The 19,296-nt window shown below is 33.0% G+C and overlaps 1 protein-coding gene and 1 long non-coding RNA gene across 2 annotated transcripts; one reads left to right on the top strand and one right to left on the bottom strand.

Annotated features, from left to right (window-relative positions):
* Positions 1-1,015: 1,015 nt before the first annotated feature.
* Positions 1,016-3,125, bottom strand: LOC114307070 (uncharacterized). Its single transcript, XM_028252427.2, has 2 exons — positions 2,315-3,125; positions 1,016-2,233 (listed from the first exon to the last, which is right to left on the bottom strand). Exons 1-2 carry the CDS (start codon positions 2,792-2,794, stop codon positions 1,391-1,393), a joined length of 1,323 nt encoding a protein of 440 aa, XP_028108228.2. The 5' UTR covers positions 2,795-3,125; the 3' UTR covers positions 1,016-1,390.
* Positions 3,126-15,960: 12,835 nt separating this feature from the next.
* Positions 15,961-18,180, top strand: LOC145804207 (uncharacterized). The gene is made up of 2 exons (XR_014345835.1): positions 15,961-17,636; positions 17,748-18,180. It is a non-coding gene; the product is annotated as an uncharacterized LOC145804207 (long non-coding RNA).
* Positions 18,181-19,296: the final 1,116 nt, after the last annotated feature.

The raw sequence follows: 19,296 nt of genomic DNA, 5'->3' as shown, positions 1-19,296 counted from the left end.
TGATCCACTTGTTGAAATTTGTAGCAATTTACAAGTTGGAATCAAGCTGATTCCTTATCTTCACTTGTTGAAATTTGTAGCAATTTACAAGTTGAAGTTAAGCCGATATTATTCCTTGATCCACTTGTTGAAATTTGTAGCAATTTACAAGTTGGAATCAAGCTGATTCCTTATCTTCACTTGTTGAAATTTGTAGCAATTTACAAGTTGAAGTTAAGCCGATATAATTCCTTGATCCACTTGTTGAAATTTGTAGCAATTTACAAGTTGGAATCAAGCTGATTCCTTATCTTCACTTGTTGAAATTTGTAGCAATTTACAAGTTGAAGTTAAGCCGATATTATTCCTTGATCCACTTGTTGAAATTTGTAGCAATTTACAAGTTGGAATCAAGCTGATTCCTTATCTTCACTTGTTGAAATTTGTAGCAATTTACAAGTTGAAGTTAAGCCGATATTATTCCTTGATCCACTTGTTGAAATTTGTAGCAATTTACAAGTTGGAATCAAGCTGATTCCTTATCTTCACTTGTTGAAATTTGTAGCAATTTACAAGTTGAAGTTAAGCCGATATAATTCCTTGATCCACTTGTTGAAATTTGTAGCAATTTACAAGTTGGAATCAAGATGATTCCTTATCTTCACTTGTTGAAATTTGTAGCAATTTACAAGTTGAAGTTAAGCCGATGTTATTCCTTGATCCACTTGTTGAAATTTGTAGCAATTCACAAGTTGGAATCAAGCTGATTCCCTACCTTCACTTGTTGAAATTTGTAGCAATTTACAAGTCGAAGATAGGCCGAGGTTATTGCGTAAGTTCTCATAGCAATATGTGGGTTGTCTGAACCCTAGAGAAGATGCTTAACACTTGTTGAAAGTTGTAGCCATTTACAAGGTTATGTTAAACCGACGTATGATCACCCGCTGAGGTATACAGAAAATTAACGGGTCGATGCAAAGGTTAAGTATATTATTTAAACACTTGTTGAAATTTGTAGCAATTTACAAGTAGGTTAGAACGAAATCATTGTTTAAATACTTATTGAAAACTTAAAAAAATGGCAAAAGTATACATTGAGTAGTATATGTTTAGTTCTTCACAGAATTTATACAAAGTTTGCAGGACAGTATCTTGCCAAAGTAAAAGCCTTGCAGTTATACCCAGGGTATGTAGCCCCGAGAAGATTGCACAAAGAAAGCATGCAAAAATTTCTAAGTATAGAACTATGCAGAAGCAAGCAACAGAACATCACAAGATCAAAAATATCCATCGCAAGAACAGTTGCAATTACATACTGAAAAAGGCACATCGGCCATAAGAAGGAACGTACATTGTTCAGGAATTAAAAGAAAAAACAAAGTCCAAAATCCAGAAAAGAAAGAAGGGAAAATCAAGACTCTTGAACATCAGCAGCAGCAGAAACTGGAACCTCGGATGATTCAGCTGGAATATCCTCGGCCACCTTCTCCGCCCGTATTTCGGCATCTATCTCTGCTAAAGTTGTGTCAAGACTTCTGTCAGTCAGAAGAAGGTCAGATGATGGACACCCCTGAACAGGTTCCCTGGGCACTTCCTCAGCCTCATCACCCACTTCATCTTGAGTTAAGTCTAAAATTTGCTCAGCTGGAAAGGACTTGGCCTCAGTAGCGCCCTTGGGTTTTCTCACCAAGGCTTCACCTTCATCTTTCTCTTCGTCTTCACCCTCAGCTTCTACCTCGGTCTCTGATTCATCCTCAGCTTGACTTGGAGGAAGAAATGGTAGAAGATTAGCATCAACTTGGCGCAATGGCGAGTCAGCAGGGAGATCAAGCTTCTTTATCAGGGACATCCAACCAAGGGAAAATCCCCTGTTGCATGCCTGCCTGACTTGAAGTTTGTATTCTTCTGCAACGTCGGCCATGCCTTGAGCATAGGCCTTTTCATCGGCCTCCTTGACTTCGGCCTCCTTGGTGGCCAGAGCTTGTTGAAGTTCTTTTTGCGCTTGGACCTTCTGAGCCTCGGCCTCCCTTTTCTCGGCTTCAGCTACTTTTTTAACGGCCTCAGCAGCTTCGGCCTTTTCAAGAGCTAAGGTTTGGTTCTTCGTTGCAGCCTCGGCTTGATCCTCTAGTTTTTTCATTTTTACTTCAAGGGCCCTTAATTCTCTCTTCATTGAAGTTGCTTCCCTCTTCATATCAACCAATCTTTGACGATTCTCAAAGGATTGCATTGAAAATGAATGGGCATGTTGGATAGCCTGAATAAAAACAAGAGTATCAGAAAGTGTTCTCAGAAAGAAACAGAAGGAAAAAACACAAAAACAAATAGAAATACTTACTTGGGCAGAGTGTTGGAGCATCAGAGCGTAATTTTCATACTCACTGAACTTGGCATTTCGCTCCAAATCATTCGGTAGAAGAAGAGCGGTACTAAGGGCGACAGCAACGTTGATATCATCAGTACTTTCACTAGCCATGATAGGCCTGTCCTCTAGAGATAGATCAGGGGCCCATGGGACGTCGGGCTTCTTTGAAGCCGAGGTCGTCGCAGACGATGACCTTGGCCTCTTTGTTTGTGTAGATCCTGAGGGTTGGCCCTCAGCAGACCTTTTGGTTGAAGTAGAGGTCGATTTTTTGCTTTCAGCTAGCTTCGAAATCGGCAGAGCATCCTCAGCCTCGGCGTCTGTAGCCTTGGCCTTAGGCTGAGCCTTTTTTACTCTCTTTTGTTTGGGAGGGAGCGTTGATTGCGCCGGTGCGGCTTCGGCATCAGTTGGAATATCAGCGAGAAGGTCTTGGACGACAGGCCTCGGACGAACCATCTCGGCAGTCTTTACTAGCCTTCGTCGGCGTTTACGTTCAGGAATTGGTATTAAGAAGGGGGCCGAAGTTGATGGAAGATCGGCTGGGTCAGATGTGGACTCTTGATCTGTCCGAGATGTAGAAGCAGTTAAGGTTGTGGCTGTTGGTGGAGAGAGACTCTTCTTCCTTTTTCGAGGGACGTCGGGTAAAATGGATTTGTGTGTGGGGACAAAGTTTAATAATACTGGGGCTTTTCGTTTAAGGATTGGAAGACCAAGAAGTGTTCTCAGATCTGGTCCTGGGAAGAAGGATTGACGAAAATTTTTCGGTGGTTGATGAAGATCTGCAAAGAGTCAGACGTCAGAAACAACAAAAGTATTTAAGTGTTGAATGAAAACAACTAAGTGTTGACTCAGGGCTCTTACTCTTGCCCTCTGTAAGTGTTCGAGGAAGAGGGTAAAGGTGGACATCTTCATCTGGGCCAAATTCCCAATTTCCAGAGGCAATAAGATAGTCATCTCCAGCCCCCTTGTTGGAGTCTGGAAGGTCGGCTATAATCTTGTACTGAGTGGATCTCGGCTTAAGGTAATATACAAAACCCCTATCCTTCAGATCAAGAGGGCACATGGTATAACAATATTGAAGGTCGGCGAGGGTGATTCTGAGGTTTTCTTGCCTAGCTAAGGCTATAATACCATTAATTATCCTATAGGAATTGATAGTAAGTTGCATGGGGTTTAGCTTATAGAAATAGAGAACTTGACGAAAAAGGGGATCAAGTGGAAGCCGAAGTCCACATTCGATAAAAGCAACTACTGGAAAAGGCATTGTATGGTCTGTAGGCACGATAGTGTCATTATCCCCAGCCAGCTTAAGATGAACGTCGGCTGGGATAGAGAATTCTTGCCTAAAGTATTCAAGACTTGTTGGGGTATTTACCCTGTGCCTCCACATACCCATTGTGTCGGCCTAAATTAAGAGGAATATGTTTCAGAGGACGGGCGTTTTTAAGGTTTCCCTAAAGATTAAGGGTTCTACAGACAAATCCCAAATCTACGAACTATTAAGATAAAGATCGGGGGCACAGATCTGGGGCAGATACAAAAAAGAGAAAACAAAAACGAGGTTTCAGATTCAAGAACAGAGGTATAATTTTCAGAAACAATAGAGGTACAGGAAAAAATCAAGAACAGCGGCGAAAAGAATGATGGAAAAGCATAGAGGTTCAAAATATAGCCACAAAATTCAAAATACAAATAAATCCCAGACCTCGAGTAAGATCAGTAATGGCAACAGACTGACAATAGCGCATAAAGAGAATGAAAGAAATTAAAGGAAGGGGACTTACCAGGAGAAGTGAAGCCAAGGCAATACTCGTCGAACCCAGAAACCAGTTGCGACAGCAAAAAAGGCTTTGCAAGAAATACGGGACTAAGAACAGTTCCAGAGAAGAAATTGAAGCAATGGCAGATTTGAAGAGGAAGAACGAGCTTTCGGAAGAGAAAGAGTAAAGAAGATGAAAAGAAAAAGTGAAGAAAAGATAGAGGCAAAAGAAGTTTTGTCAAAAATTTGAAACGGCGGCAAAAATAGGGCAATTATTGCGCCTAGGGTAACGCACGCGTCAGACGGCGCAGACGAACGAACAGACAGCTTCCAGGCGCGTCACTGACACGCTCAAACAAAGACGAAACACGTGGGAGAAACAGTTAGACATGAATGACAGCTCATGTGCATAGGGGAGTACGACCGAAGCCTCGTTCTCCGAAGAGAACACGTCGGCTGAAAGAAGATAATCTTGGCAAAGCAGTCTTCTTGAGCCATTATTCAGAAAGGAAGTGACAAAAAATTCGGAATAGGTTCCATCACCTCAGAATGCCGAGGTAATAGAACCTAGGGGGCAGTTGTGGGGACATATTTTTTGAATACCAACACGTGGCATGGTGACGCCGACGTGTCAGCCGAAGTGCCACGTGCCCTGGTAGTTAAGCCGAGGTAATCTCGGAGAAGCCGAGGTCATCTCCGAAGATGTCGGAGTCCGAAGATAAGGGACAAGAGTCCTAAGGCAAAGAGGGGACTTAGTTAAGATAAGGATAAAGCTCTTAGGGAGTTTATCTCTATCTCTTAAAGAGTCCAGAGTAAGCACTAAGATTGGAGTTCATAGAAGTCGTACTTCTAGTTGGACTTGGATTGAGTATATTATAAAAGAGAGGCACCCCCGTGGGTCTAAGGTATGTAATTCATACTTTGAGTATTCAGTTTAATACTTGATTATCCTTGAGAATCATACTGACTTGATCGTCGGAGTGCCCCCGGGTGGAAGAACCACCGCCGGAGCTTTTCTTTTCTGTTACAGGTTGCTGGAGCCATCTATTCTGCCGGTGCTTAGCTGCTGATCACTAAACGGGCAGTGTGGTCAGATTTTTACCCACACAGGACTGGAGATCCATATGTAAAGAAGTTAATGCCATTTTTTCCCCTTATTTTCTGGTGTGTGTTTGGGTGTGATTTGTTTAGCTCTTTTTGTGTGGCTGGTTCGACTGGGGTTGCGTTTGCCCTTTTTCTTATCTTTTTCCGCTTGTAAAATGAATTGTTTGGGGGTGTTTTAAATAAATATATTTTTTAATTTTTTAATTTAAAAAATTAAGAAAAAAAATATAATTATTTGAAATAATTTTTTAACTATTTATGAAAAAATATATATTAAAAAATTATATAAATTAGTATATAAGAGAAGCTTAGGCAGAGTAGGTAATACGGTGGACAGAGTAGTGTATGAGAAAAGCTTGCCTCTTTTTCGGGCATTGAAGTGGATGGTGTTGTTCGGCCCGTGGGGGCCCACTACAGGTCTCGTTTTGTTAATTAGAACCATTTAATATGTAAAACTCATTAAGTACTATATGCTTGTAGAAAAGCGCGTTAATCGGATATCGAAAGTTATCTGATTGGATTAGTTTTTTGTCAACTGTTAACTATAACACCATCCATTTTTTATACAAAACTGATTTGATCATGTAGTTAGTGATATGATCGACGTGATTTTTTACAGCTATATATTACTCGACGAATTCTATATATTAAACGATTCAGATTATCAAAACAGGACCCGTGATAACTCCCCACGGGCCGAACAACACTATCTTGTTTGCTTCTCCGCCTATTTCCTTTGTATAAACGGTGGGCAGCTAAAGTACAACTCACGTGACATGTGAGTTGTACTTTTTTGTAATTTTTTTTTTTTTTTTTTTGTGAATAGCGATATTTTTGTAACTTTTTTAATAATTTTTTGATTTTTTGACTTTTTTGAGGTATGACAAATCAGTCCTATGTAGGTGTTTGAGAAGAACTTAAAAAGTACATTTTTTTATATACATATATTTATTTAGATCATATCAATCAATATTTATCAATATATTTTCTCTACTTTTTAACCACTTTTTTTTTTTAATTTTCTACACATTTTTTTTTATAAAAAATCAAAAAATACTCTTATTTATAACATCCTAAACCACGCCATAGTTCTTAAAAAATAAATAAATAAAATTATTGTACTTAATTTTTAATACATCATTTTGTAAGCAGTTTGGGGTGTGCTATATAAATGCACTTTTTATCTTTTTTAGGTCATATTATCTCTCTATTTTTCTACACATCTTTTCGTAAAAAGTCAAAAAATATACTTATTTATATCATTCCAAACAATGTAATTTATTCATATTTGTTATTATAAATTTGAGTGAAATATTAATAAATCTCAAATAATGATTTCGTTAATTGTTTGGACATCTTTTTTTCTTATAAACCCAAAAGTCTCATTCCAGTGTGAATTATATCAAGAGCCAAGCATAAACGCACGTGTGTTATGTACTGAAGGATAAATGTGAATTCTCTCATAATGTTGAAATTACTAAACGTAACACTTCAAAAAATTTCTTAATATATTTTTTCCAAATATGACACTTTAAACACTTCAATATAACACATAAAAAAATTCTGTAGTGTACTTTTCTCAACACTCCAATCAATATAATACACAAAAACTCCTGTATGTACTTTTCTCAAAGGCAACACTTCAATATAGCACAGTAAAAAACTCCTTAGTGTACTTTTTTTGAACGTAATAACATAGCATTCTAAAAGAAACTTCATAGTATATTTTTTTCAAACGTAACATTTCAATGTACTTTTTTTAATTGTAATAATGTAACATTTCAAAAAAATTCCCTAGTATACTTTTTCCAAACGTAACACTGTAATCAGTATAACACACAAAACTCCTTAGTGTACTTATTTTAAACATAACAACGTAACATTCTAAAAAAACTCATTTGTGTACTTTTTCCAAACATAACACTCTAATCAAAGTAATATGCAAAAACTCGTTAATGTACTTTTTCCAAACGTAACACTCCAATGTAGCACACTAAAAAATTCCGTAGTATATTTTCGTTAAACGTAACAACATAATATTTCAAAAAAAAAATCTTAGTATATGTTTTTTCAAATGTAACACTTCAATCAATATAATACACAAAAACTTCTTAGTATATTTTTTTTCCAAACATAGCACTTTAATATAACACTCCAATGTAACACTAGAAAATCACACTAAATAAAAATTTTCACGCTCAACAACCAACACTTTAGCCACCAATCCCTCCAAAAAAAGAATCTTTCACATCTCACATTTCCATTTTCATACAAAAAATGAATCAGAAAATTAAAAAAATAAATCATAAAAAGCCATTCATTTAAACTCAAATGACACCAAGTCAAATAAATACAACTTTTTAAAACAAAAATGACTAATTAATTTATAAAAAAACTCTTAGAATTAAATAAATAAACATTTCTCATATAGAATTTATGGTAAATTTTCCTATAAATTTAAGAATTTGGTGAAAATTTCTAGTTTTTAATGGATAAGGTCCTTTTAAATAAAATAAAATAAAAAAAATTTTGGACTTCAGCACACCTTTTTTTTTTTGTTTATTATGGACGATTTTGTTTAGGGAAAAAATATAATACATATCTCTTAAATGGTGTGTATTATATACATCTTATAATTATATAATAAAATTGTATAACTTTATAATTTCTTTAACTAAAAAAAATCATAACTAAACACCAATGAGGCATAACTAAAAATCTCAAAATAATATCATAATTAAAAGATGAAAATTTGTCATAACTAAAGAAAAAAAAAATGACATAATTAAGAGTGCATATGGTATAGAGATGTGCATAATAACATTCTCCTTTTGTTTAACTTATGTTTATTTTTATTTTGTTTAATAGTTGATCCACGAAAAATTTGTGAATATATCGATTGCATGTATAACAACTATGATGTTAACAAATGATTGTTAATAGTGAGTGACTAGAGAGACGAACAATTAACAACAGATCCATAAAAGCAAGTAAACCTAGGGGTGTAAATCTAGTCCGGCACGGCCCATTCCATATCGGGCCTTGCGAGTTCTTGTCAAAATTAGGGTTGGATCGGGCCGGATCACAGGCCAAAAAATTAGGCCCAGTGGTATTTGGACCTTGGACAGGACTGACAATATATATATATATATATTTTTTTTTTCACTAAAATTTTATTATTTTTCACTAAAAAAAACACTGAACCTTGAGCTGATTGGACCTCGAGTCGATTTTCAAAATTATGACCCAGGCCCGGGCCCAGACCCAAGCAATTTTTGTTAGTGGCAACGATATTTTGTATTTTAAATATGTCTTGAGTTTTGTTGTAAAGGAAGTGTACTCATTTTAGTTTTATTTATAAAAAATAAAATAAAAGTGAAATTTCAATGTCATAAGAAAAGTGAAATTTTGTTGTCTAAAAAAAAATGAGGTATGGTTTGGGAAGTGGGTTGATTTTTTAGTTTTTTAATTTTTTTGACTATTTTAGCGTAGGACTGAAAAGTCTGAGTTGGGAAGGGCTTTTGATTTTTTTGACTTTCTTACTAGAGAAAAAATATAGAAATTATGAGTTAGATGTGATGTTCTGTCTTATTGAGTTAAAAAATTAATTTTACTTTTTTTTTGGCTATTTTAGCTCAAAAATTCCCCAAACCCTCTCCCCAAAGCTTGTTTTGCCACTTTGTAGTTCGAAATGTTTAACCCTCAAAATTGAAATTAGAAACACTACTTCTCCTATTATTCTTTTATTTAAATTTTTTTAACTCTTAATTTAAAATATTCTTTTTATTTGAAATTGGAATGAGATGTAATACCTTCACGAACCCTTTTACTTGATGTGGAAAGTTCTTCCATGTTTTGTTACTTGTCCTATTTACCATGGTAATGATTTCAAGTAATCAAACTGAATAAAAAGCCAAGTTTGACCAAAAGTCATCCTCTACTAAAAGCTAGCTAAACATCCACATGGTGAAAGCTGTCAAAGGAATCAAACAAACATCTTTATTCCAAACATATAATAATAATATAAAATTTCTTTACTTATATAAAATTTCTTCACTGAATAAATGTTGAAGAACATTAGTTACAAAAGTCAAAACAAATGTGTTGCTCACTCAGAGATTTTAGGCAAGTAAAATATGGTCAAGTGTAATGTTCTCGCTTTAGTTCAAACAAGTGTATTTTCACAATAATTCATTAGTGAATTAATGTATCAGTAATATTTAATGAGATGAGTGAGGGGCAGGTTTCTTTTCGGTTCGAGATCAGATTATAACATGTTATTGGATCCGTGAGAACTCATCACGGATCTTGTTTTGATAATCTGAATTGTTAAATGTATATAACTTGTCGAGTACTTCACTACTGCAAAAAATTACAGTAATCAGATATCGATAGTCACTTGATCAAATCATAGTTTTGTTAACGGTAAATATAATTATCAAGATAAATTGTTGACAAAAATCTTGTCCGATCAGATAACTATCGATATCCGATCAACATAATTTTTTACAAACATAAAATACTTCACAAGTTTTGTATATTGCCAGATTAAGAGTATCCAAATAGGACCTGTGGCGGACTCCATAGATCTAAACAACACAGTCCAGTCTACACAGTAGACTGGAAAGAATCTTATCCGGTGAGTAAACATATGATGGACTTAAGTCTAAGCTTATTATAATATTCTCTTACCCTATATTAAAATAAAGATAAATTACAAATATATCTTTTGAATTTTGTTTAAAATACTGATTGTCTCTTACAGTTTGAAAAATTACAAATACTTTATTATCAAAAATTTTTATTTAATTGAGTTAATTAAAAAAATAAAATTCTTAACTGCTCTCGCATAAAAGCAATGCCTAATTAGTACACATTAATATGTGTTTGGGAGATAAAGGATTAAGTACACACCTAACCTTTGGCACATTAACTGCTCTCGTATATAATAATAAAATTATATGAATTATTAATTGAAATAAAAATGTGACATCATCAAAAACTGTTAATTGACTTAATGATTTATTAATAAAAGGGGTTGTTTATTTTGAAATTAAAAAAATTTAAGAGGTGGGACGTAACTTCTAAGACCACATGAAACAATTTATATTTTAAAGATGTATTTGGAATTTACCAGTAAAATAAAAAGTAATGCTACACATAACATATTTTTTTTAAATTGTCTGATGCTGTAAATACATAATATTTTTACAATTGATGATGCTACATGAGTCTCAATAATATTTAACAACTGTAATTGTACCACATCAGATAATAAATATAAAATATAAACATGTTTATGATAAAACACGTTTATTAATAATTAAGGGCATCTTTAATACTAATTGGCAAATTTTGCATGTCATTGCCAAATTTTGGTCACATTACAATATAAAAATGTCAAGAATTAAAAATCATTTGCTCCAATGCTTGTTTTATTTTTTTTTGGCACAACCATCATCTCATCTTTTAAACTATCATTGGATCTCTATAAAATATGCCTAACTATTAATAGCAATGCTAAAAAAAATAATATTGATCCAAAAATCAGAGTCTTTTATTGTCCTTGTTTAAAAAAATAAATGGCCTATTTTTTAAATTATATTTATCATCTATTTTTATAAAAAGAAATGATAAAACTAATACACACATTAGTGGTTTGGAGTTTGCTTATTTTTTAACTTTTTTTGGGCCTATTTTCATCTTTAGTGAATTTTTTTGGGTCAAAAAATCTAAAAAGTTGTAGACTTTTATATTCAACTCGACAAGACGAATCAAAAAATTAAAAAATTAAAAAAATAAAAAAAGAATTCAGAAAAGACAAAAATAAGTAAAAAAGAGTAGACTTTTTTGGCTTTTCAATTTTTTTTTAAAAAAAATTATTTTAAATTCGTCTTGACAAGACAGATTGGGAAAATAAAAAGATTTTGACATAATGTTAAAAAAAGGTCATTAATTTTATTTTTATTTTATTTTAAAAGAAGTGACTTATTAAAAAATGAATGAAATAAATTAATCGAAATGAAATGTGTGGCAGATCATGATAGGAGTAAATGGTCTAGTATTTGGCCTCCAGAGGAGATTGGTTCTATTTATTTTTCTTTTATTTTCTTATATATTTTTTTTTCCTATAAAAAAATAATAGAAAAAAGGTAGAGTGAGGATATTGGTGGGCCGTTTTGAAGAAATGGAGGAAACCCAACCTGAACCAGTAGTTGTTGGGTTCTTGACAAGCTCGGATTATGAACTGCACTAGGCCCAATATGAAGCATTGGACTCATTAAGGGTAGAGTCCATGTTGGCTGTGATTTATTAACAGTCCGATCTTATTGAATTCTACTATTTAAATCAATAACTATTAATTGTACTATTTAGATCAATAACTATCAAATTAAAGCGTTATATAACTTTATTCTAAAAATACAAAAATAACTTCTACCAAACCTTATATTGTTCTCGAATAATACTATATGCATCAATTAGTATACTAACTAGCGTATTAATTAATGATGTGGCATAATTTAAGAGGTTTTTGATATTTGTAATGTGATTAATGAGTAGGGTCAATAACAATATCGTAACTAGTATTAGTACACTAGTTAGTACACTAATTGGTTCATGTAGTACTGCCGATTGTTTTCACATGTATTAGTTGGATTCATTAAATTTGTTGTCTTCTTTTCATGTGCCCTGTCCAGTTGCATAGATTATAAGGCGCCCAAAAAAACAGATAGTGACCCAAATATGTAGGCAATATAGAGAGACCCATGAAGATAGGCCATTGCCCAAGAAACGAGAAGTAATTTGGTGATCTTAAAGTATTATTTTACATTATTTATTGAAAAATAAGTGTTCAATTATCTCTTAAAAAATATAAAAAATATATATTTTACTATCTTAATCAATAAAAATCATGGTGAAATACAATATCATGTCCCAAAGAGTAAAAAATAATTTTTCCCTAGAACAGGCCATGGACCTGATGTAAGAGATTGGGATAATTTAATTTCATTAAACCCTTCGACCCACTAAGCTGAATCCATCCTTAATTGCCCAAATCTCTGCTGCAATGCCAAAATTTCGTCTAATTATTCTCCACTCGTTTACACTCTATTTGGATCGTGAAATGAGATGAGAAAAAAAATAATTAGAATTTTTTATTTAGGTGAGAAAAGATTAAAAAAAAATGATTGTAATTTTTCATTTTATTGTTTGGACGATAACAATTTAAAGAATATACTTGTGTCTTTTTTATTTTATTTACTTTGTATTTAGAGGAGTAATTTAGGTATTATAAACTTTTTGTAAAGAGAAATTTTGATTTCTCACCAAATCTCACAACTTTTGGCAAGAAACAAAACTTGAGTTTGGCATGATTTGTCTTTCTTATCATTTCTCTTCATTTCTTACCATTACTCACCTCATTAATTATCTAAACAAGTGATGATAAACCACGTTCTCTCAATTTTTTTCTTTTCTCATTAAAACCCTCAATCCAAATAGAGTATCACGGAGTTGTATGTAGCTATTAGTGATGATTGAGCTTGAGTTTGGCAATTGATTGTTAGATTTGATGATTGTTGAATTTTTAACTATTATTAGACTAATGGTCTATTTAATATAATTACTCATGTTTGTAAGGAAACCCTATAGTCTACACCCTGTTAAGGGTATAGATATGCACCCTATTATAAATTAGCTTTAATTTATCACAAAATTTTGTAATATTAATTACAAAATGCGTAAGCTTGTCATAAACTGACGTAATAAAAAATGTCGTAACCAAGTCACAAACTTTCATAACATCAAATATAAAATTTTTAACATTTTATTATACTAATTTATGACGAAATTACATATTTTATGATTAATATTATTAATTTTCATGATAAAATTACGTAAATTTATAATAAGATAGGTATGATATGCATTCTTAAAAGGCCCACACCATAGATTTTCCCTGTTTGTAATATGAATAGAAGTTTCGGTAGAGATCCACATAGAGGATACAGATTATGAAAGTGGATGTTGTATGGTGCTGAGACAATCTATGCTTGCAACTTGCAAGATACAAATGTTGTGGCTGTGCAACAAACTTTTGGTGCTGGTACGATCTATGCTTGCAACTTGCACGACACTGCATTTTAGGGTTAGTTTGGGAAATATAATTTTTGATTAAAAATATTAAAAAGTCGCAAAAAAGATTAAAAGAATTAAAAAAAGGGTTAAAATATCACATTATAAATATTAATTAATTATTTTTTTAAACTATTTATTCAATTAAAAATTATTCCAAACATTTTTTTTCACCTTCTAAAAAACACCAAAAATAAAAAAGATAGTAAAAAAATAACTAAAAAACCTATATAAGCCATTTTCAAAGTTCTCTAAAACATAGCCGCTTCTAACTAGGGGTGTAAATTTGGCTATCAGGACCCTTGTTGGGCCATGCGGGCTCTAGCCAAAATTCAGGTCGGTTCGGGCCGGCCCATAGACTAGAAAATTAGGCCCAAGTCTAGGAATGCCTAGGGGTATTTAAGTCTTGGGTGGCTAGAGGGTTGGGCCTGAACAAAAAAAAATTTTTCTTCTAATTTTTTTATCAAAATTTTATTCTTTTCCATAAAAAAAAATGGCACTAGGCCTCGAGTCGGGTTTTGAGTGGGCATTGAGCAGGCTGATGGGTTAGACCACGGGTCGGGCCAGGTGAGCCGGGCTCATGGACCAGGCCGAACTTCAAAATGACTATCCAAGCCCAAGCTGGGCTCAAGGTTTACAAACCCGGACCGGACCGGCCGGTTGAACCGGTTGAACTGAGAACTGGGAACCTGGCCTAGTTCTGGTCCGACAAACCCTATAAACCCGGAGTAGGATCAAAACCGCTGTTAAATGAGAGAACCGTACGGCCCGTCGGTTGAACCGGCAAAATTAGTGACCCAGACGGGTTATGAGGAACCGGCTGGGTTTGGTGCACTTATATATAGCAAGTACTGAAAAAATCCCAAATTCTAGGGCTACTACATAAGGGTTGTTCTTCAGCTTATCTCTCTCTCAAAAGGGTGTTGTTGGTTTTGGCTTGAAATCTCATTTTCTCTCTGCAGATTTTTGGTGAACAGAGGACACAAAACCGGTGAGTACTTCGACAACCTCTACTACTGCTCTGTTTTGTTGGTAAGTTGGTAACTATTCTCTTTCTCTCCCCCTTCTCTTCCTCTTCTGCTGCTGTGGCAAATATGGTCTCTGTTTCTTTCCCCTTTATCTTCCTCTTCGATTTTTCTTTTTTTGTTTGGGTTTTTTTTTTTTTGGGTTTTTTTTTTTTTTTTTTTTTTTATCGAAGAGAGTCCATTGATTTCTGGTGTGAGTAGAGCTTTCTCTTCTTTTTTGTTTGTTTATGATGAAATTTTATTTTCTAGGTAATTCTTAGTTTAGTTTTTTACAATGTGGGTTCGAGTTATCTTGGCTTTTCATTACGAATATATATGAATTTATCTCTCTGTCTATTGCTGTAAATGCTTGCTTGATTTAAATTTTTCCTGAAATGCTTAATGTTGGCAGTGGTTGTTGATTTGTTCTTTGGGAATGATGAGGCCACCATCGTAGGCTCAATTGCAACTGAAACAAAAAAAAAAAATTATGCTTGAATTCTTCAACAGATTTGGCCCTGTCTTGTCGATTCTGGTTAGGCTTCTCAATCTCTCAGCTGAGTCCCTGTAATGGGACAAAATAAAATGTTAGAACAGAAATTCACAATTGACTGCTATCTTTTTACAATCAATTGAATAATATTGGAAATGACTTCTGTAATTGGTTTATATGATTCTTGACTTAATTATTGCATTTCGAATATTATTCATCAGAGCTAGTGACCTTTATCATCCTAATTGTTACTCTGCTTGGTTGTTGAGAATTGGAAATAATATATATATATATATATATAATCTTTCATCTAATTATACAATTCCAAGCTTTTGTTTTTGTTTTCGTAGCTGTTAGATACATGATAATAAAATTCTGATTTCATGCTATTTTTTTATACTAAATTTATGATTTCAAATATTACTAAATGTATTATATAGTGTTGTTTTAGATGAAATGGATTCATCTGGCCATAATTCAATAGCACACTCTAATACCCCATCATTAACAAGAGGTTAATATGATCCAGCATGGGACCATGTAACTGAGGGGCAAGCTCCCGATGTGAAAAAAAACTTTAACATGTTTGTATTGTGCGAAAACTATCAAAGGTGGAGGGATTAATAGAATGAAGCAGCATCTTACGTGAAAGTCTGGTGAGGTTAGGCCATGTTAGAAAGTTCCAGGTGATGCTAGGTATTGAATGGAAGAAGCTTTGAAAGCAATTACTGAGAAAAATAAAAGAAGTGAGGAATCTAATCCCTTTGGTCAAGCTGTTTTCGAATTTGAAGATGATGCTGAAATTGAAGAAATAATTCCACAATGTAATAAGGGCATCTTAATTAATGAAGGTGGTGGTAGTAGGAATAAAAGTAAAACAATAATGACACAGAGAGAAAAAGAAAAGGAACCTGCAAACATTGATAATTTTTTTGCACCAAGGACCATTCCGGGCTCTCAACCAACTATCAAAAGTGCCCTTGCAACAAAAGAAGCTGTACATAGGGCACATATGATTGTGGCAAAAATTTTGTATGATACATGTGTTCCAATGAATGTTGTCAATTCCATATACTTTCAGCCCATGTTTGATGCTATAATCGCCATTGGTCCAGGATATAAAGTTCTTACCTACCATGAAGTTCAAGTTCCTTTATTGAATGACTCAAAGAAAGAGCTTCAATTGTTTATTGACTCTATAAAGAGTACTTGGGCTGATACTAGATGTACAATTATGGGTGACGGCTGGACTGATGGTAGACATAGAACTCTCATTAATTTTCTTATCTATTGCCCTAGAGAAATCATTTTTGTTAAATCTATTGATGCGTCTGACGTTGTAAAAAATGCTTCTCTTCTTTTTAAATTGTTTGAAAAAATTATTGAGTGGGTGGAAGTGAGCAATATTGTGCATATGGTGATAGATAATGGGGCAAATTATGTTGCTGTCGGAAGACTTGTTAGTCAAACTTACAAGAATATTAATTGGTCTCCTTGTGTGGCACATTGTTTGGACTTAGTGTTAAGTGATATTTCCAAGCTGAATCATGTGAAAGAGCTTGCCTCTAGAGCGTGACAAGATTTATTTACAATAGCCCATGGTTGATAGCATGGTTGAGGAAAATGAAGGGATGGACTGAAATTGTGCGCCCAGGAGCAACTCGTTTTGCCACTACTTTCATTGCATTGCATAGTATTCAAAAACATATGCATGTTTTGAAAGCCTTAGTGACAAGTAAGGATTTTGTCGATTCAAGGCATGCAAAAGATAAAAAAGCAAAAGAAGTTGTTGCTATCATTTTAGACAGTAAGTTTTCAAATGATTGCTTGATCATTGTTAAGATTGTTGAGCCACTCATAAGATTGTTGCGTATTGTTGATGGAGATAAAAAAACCTTCAATGGAATATGTATATGTGGGCATGTATAGGGCAAGAATAGCAATTAAAAATGTTTTCATGAAGAAAAAAAGATTGTACAAGTCTTATATAAGTATTATCAAAGATCTTTAGAATAGGGCATTACGCAAAAATATCCATGTTGCGGCTTATTGGTTAAATCCGGCTTTTCAATATGATCAATCATCATTTTGCAAAAAATCAAAAGTTATGGCAAGTGTGCTTGATATGATAGAAACAAAAGCTACATGTAGCAAGACAAAACTCTTGGATGAAGCAAGATTGTTTCGAGATCAATTAGAAAATTTTGGAAGAGAGCTTGCTACTATTACGTCCAAGACAACACAACCAGGTAAAATTATTTATTATATTTGATTTTTTTCATTGTGATTGCTTAATAATTCTTTAAGTACAATATTAGATCTAATTTATTTATTTTTTCTTTTCTTTTAATAATAAAATGAATGGTGGAGGTTATTTGGCCATAGTGCTCCAAATTTGCAAAAGTTGGCTATTCGAATTCTTAGCCAAACTAGTAGCTCTTCTGGATGTGAAAGGAATTGGAGTGTTTTTGAGGGTATACATACGAAGAAGAGGAATAGATTAGAGCATCAAAGGCTTAATGATCTTGTATACATTTATTATAATTTACGGTTGAAGAATAGGTAAATGAACCATTTACCTTGTCATGCATTTACTAATAAAATATTTATTCAAGTAGTTTTACTTTTAAGTGAAAATTATAGGCATTTCAACAAAATGAAGAACTATGATCCGGTTGACATTGAAAGTATTGACAAAATAGAGTTTTGGATTGTTGAAGATGAAGAAGAGCCTCCTCTTCCTGATTTTGATGAGTTGGAACAAATGCTTTATCAAGAAAGTTCGACTCCACAAAATAAGAGGTAATGTCATGGTTTACGTGATGGTTAGTAATTAATTATTTCAATATTATATAACAATGTTTTTGTTATTATTAAATTGATTATTTATTAATTTTGTTATAACTATTGTAGAAGATGACGAGGATGATGTGGTCATAGAGGTTGGAGATGAGAATTTACCTTGGATCACTTGGTGATGTCAACGTGGATGATAGATCTAATGCTCAAAGTGGTGGAGTTGGCACAAGCAACAATGAAATGAGGATGACGATGCTTGGCTAATGGAGGGCTTGCCAAGGAATTAGGCAAAAAAGCAATGTTTTGTGGCATAATGTGTTTGTAGTGGATTGGTTTTGAACTTTCTTTTTAAATTTTTTTTTTTATATTTATTTATCTACTTTCATTTAGGAAGGATGGATGCTCATTATTGTGTTTTAAGATTTGGAATTATAGATTTTATCTCTATGCTTGCTTGGTTTATGTTTGTGTTTGAGATTTGACTCTTAATTGATGTAGTAAACTATAGTATTTTTATTTGATTATATTTGTGTTTTTATTTGACAAATAGATAATATTAATGGCTTTTAGTACAATGCTTTATTACTTTCATTATTGTGATTGTATTTATAATATGTTCTATTTTCTAACTTTGATATATGTGTAGATTGTGCAATGATTTTTGCTTGTCAAAAGTGTTGCACAATCTATTTAGAGAAAGGTCTTCAACAAATAAAAATAAGGTATGTCACATTATTATTACAAATTACAATTTCATTGCGAGTGATATTTGAAATTTCTATTATTTTGTTGAATTTATTTTTTTTTTCATTTTAACATTTATATTTTTAATATATATATATATATATATATATATATATATTTATGATGTAATTATGACGTTACAGTTTAACCTCTTCGACCCGGTAGTTGAATCGGTGACCCGTCTATCCGGTCCCTTTTCTAGTTCGCTTACCGGTCCGATTTTCAAAACATTGGCTGGGCTCGGGTCCAGGCCTAACCGGGCTAGGCTTGCACCAAGCCACAAGCGGGCTTTGGGCCGTCTATGGGTTACGGGTCATTTTTACACCCCTACTTCTAACATATCGGTGGGAGATTATAAAAATGTCAATTTTATTTATAGTATTTTATTAATGTGTAACATTACTTCACATGATATCACTATTATATTTCATATTTTTTAGAAAAATTACAAAAAAATTAAAATTAAAAATTAAAATTTGACCCTTATAATAAAATAAACTCTTAATTTTTAATTTTGTCAGTTTAAATTCTAGTATTTTGATTTATTTTCAATTTAAACTATTATTTTTTTAAAATAAAATAGATGAAAAAAAGTATATTTTAGTTATTAAATTTAAAGAAAATTGGCAATAAATCCAATTTAGAGTGTCTAAGTCATTAAATCCAGTGGATATTTTTTATTGGTGAGAGGTTCACGTTTTGTGAAATAGTTTGGTGAGAAATCCTATGGACATTTTGTTTTCAATTTTACTCTTGATTTATTTATTTATTTATTTGTTTGACTTTTTGTTGACTATCTGTTCAAACTTATATTTATATGCTCATTTTTTTTCTATGTATTCAAATTTTTTGTTTATCTGTTCAAATATTTTAACTATCTGTTCAATTTTTTTCTCCATTTGTTCAATTTTTCCCCTAA

Source organism: Camellia sinensis, chromosome 12 (genome assembly GCF_055761805.1).
Source record: "Camellia sinensis isolate YWXY chromosome 12, ASM5576180v1, whole genome shotgun sequence".
In the NCBI taxonomy this organism is placed as follows: domain Eukaryota; kingdom Viridiplantae; phylum Streptophyta; class Magnoliopsida; order Ericales; family Theaceae; genus Camellia; species Camellia sinensis.
Note: the sequence above shows the minus strand (reverse complement) of the source record. Positions and strands in the feature narration are given on the sequence as shown.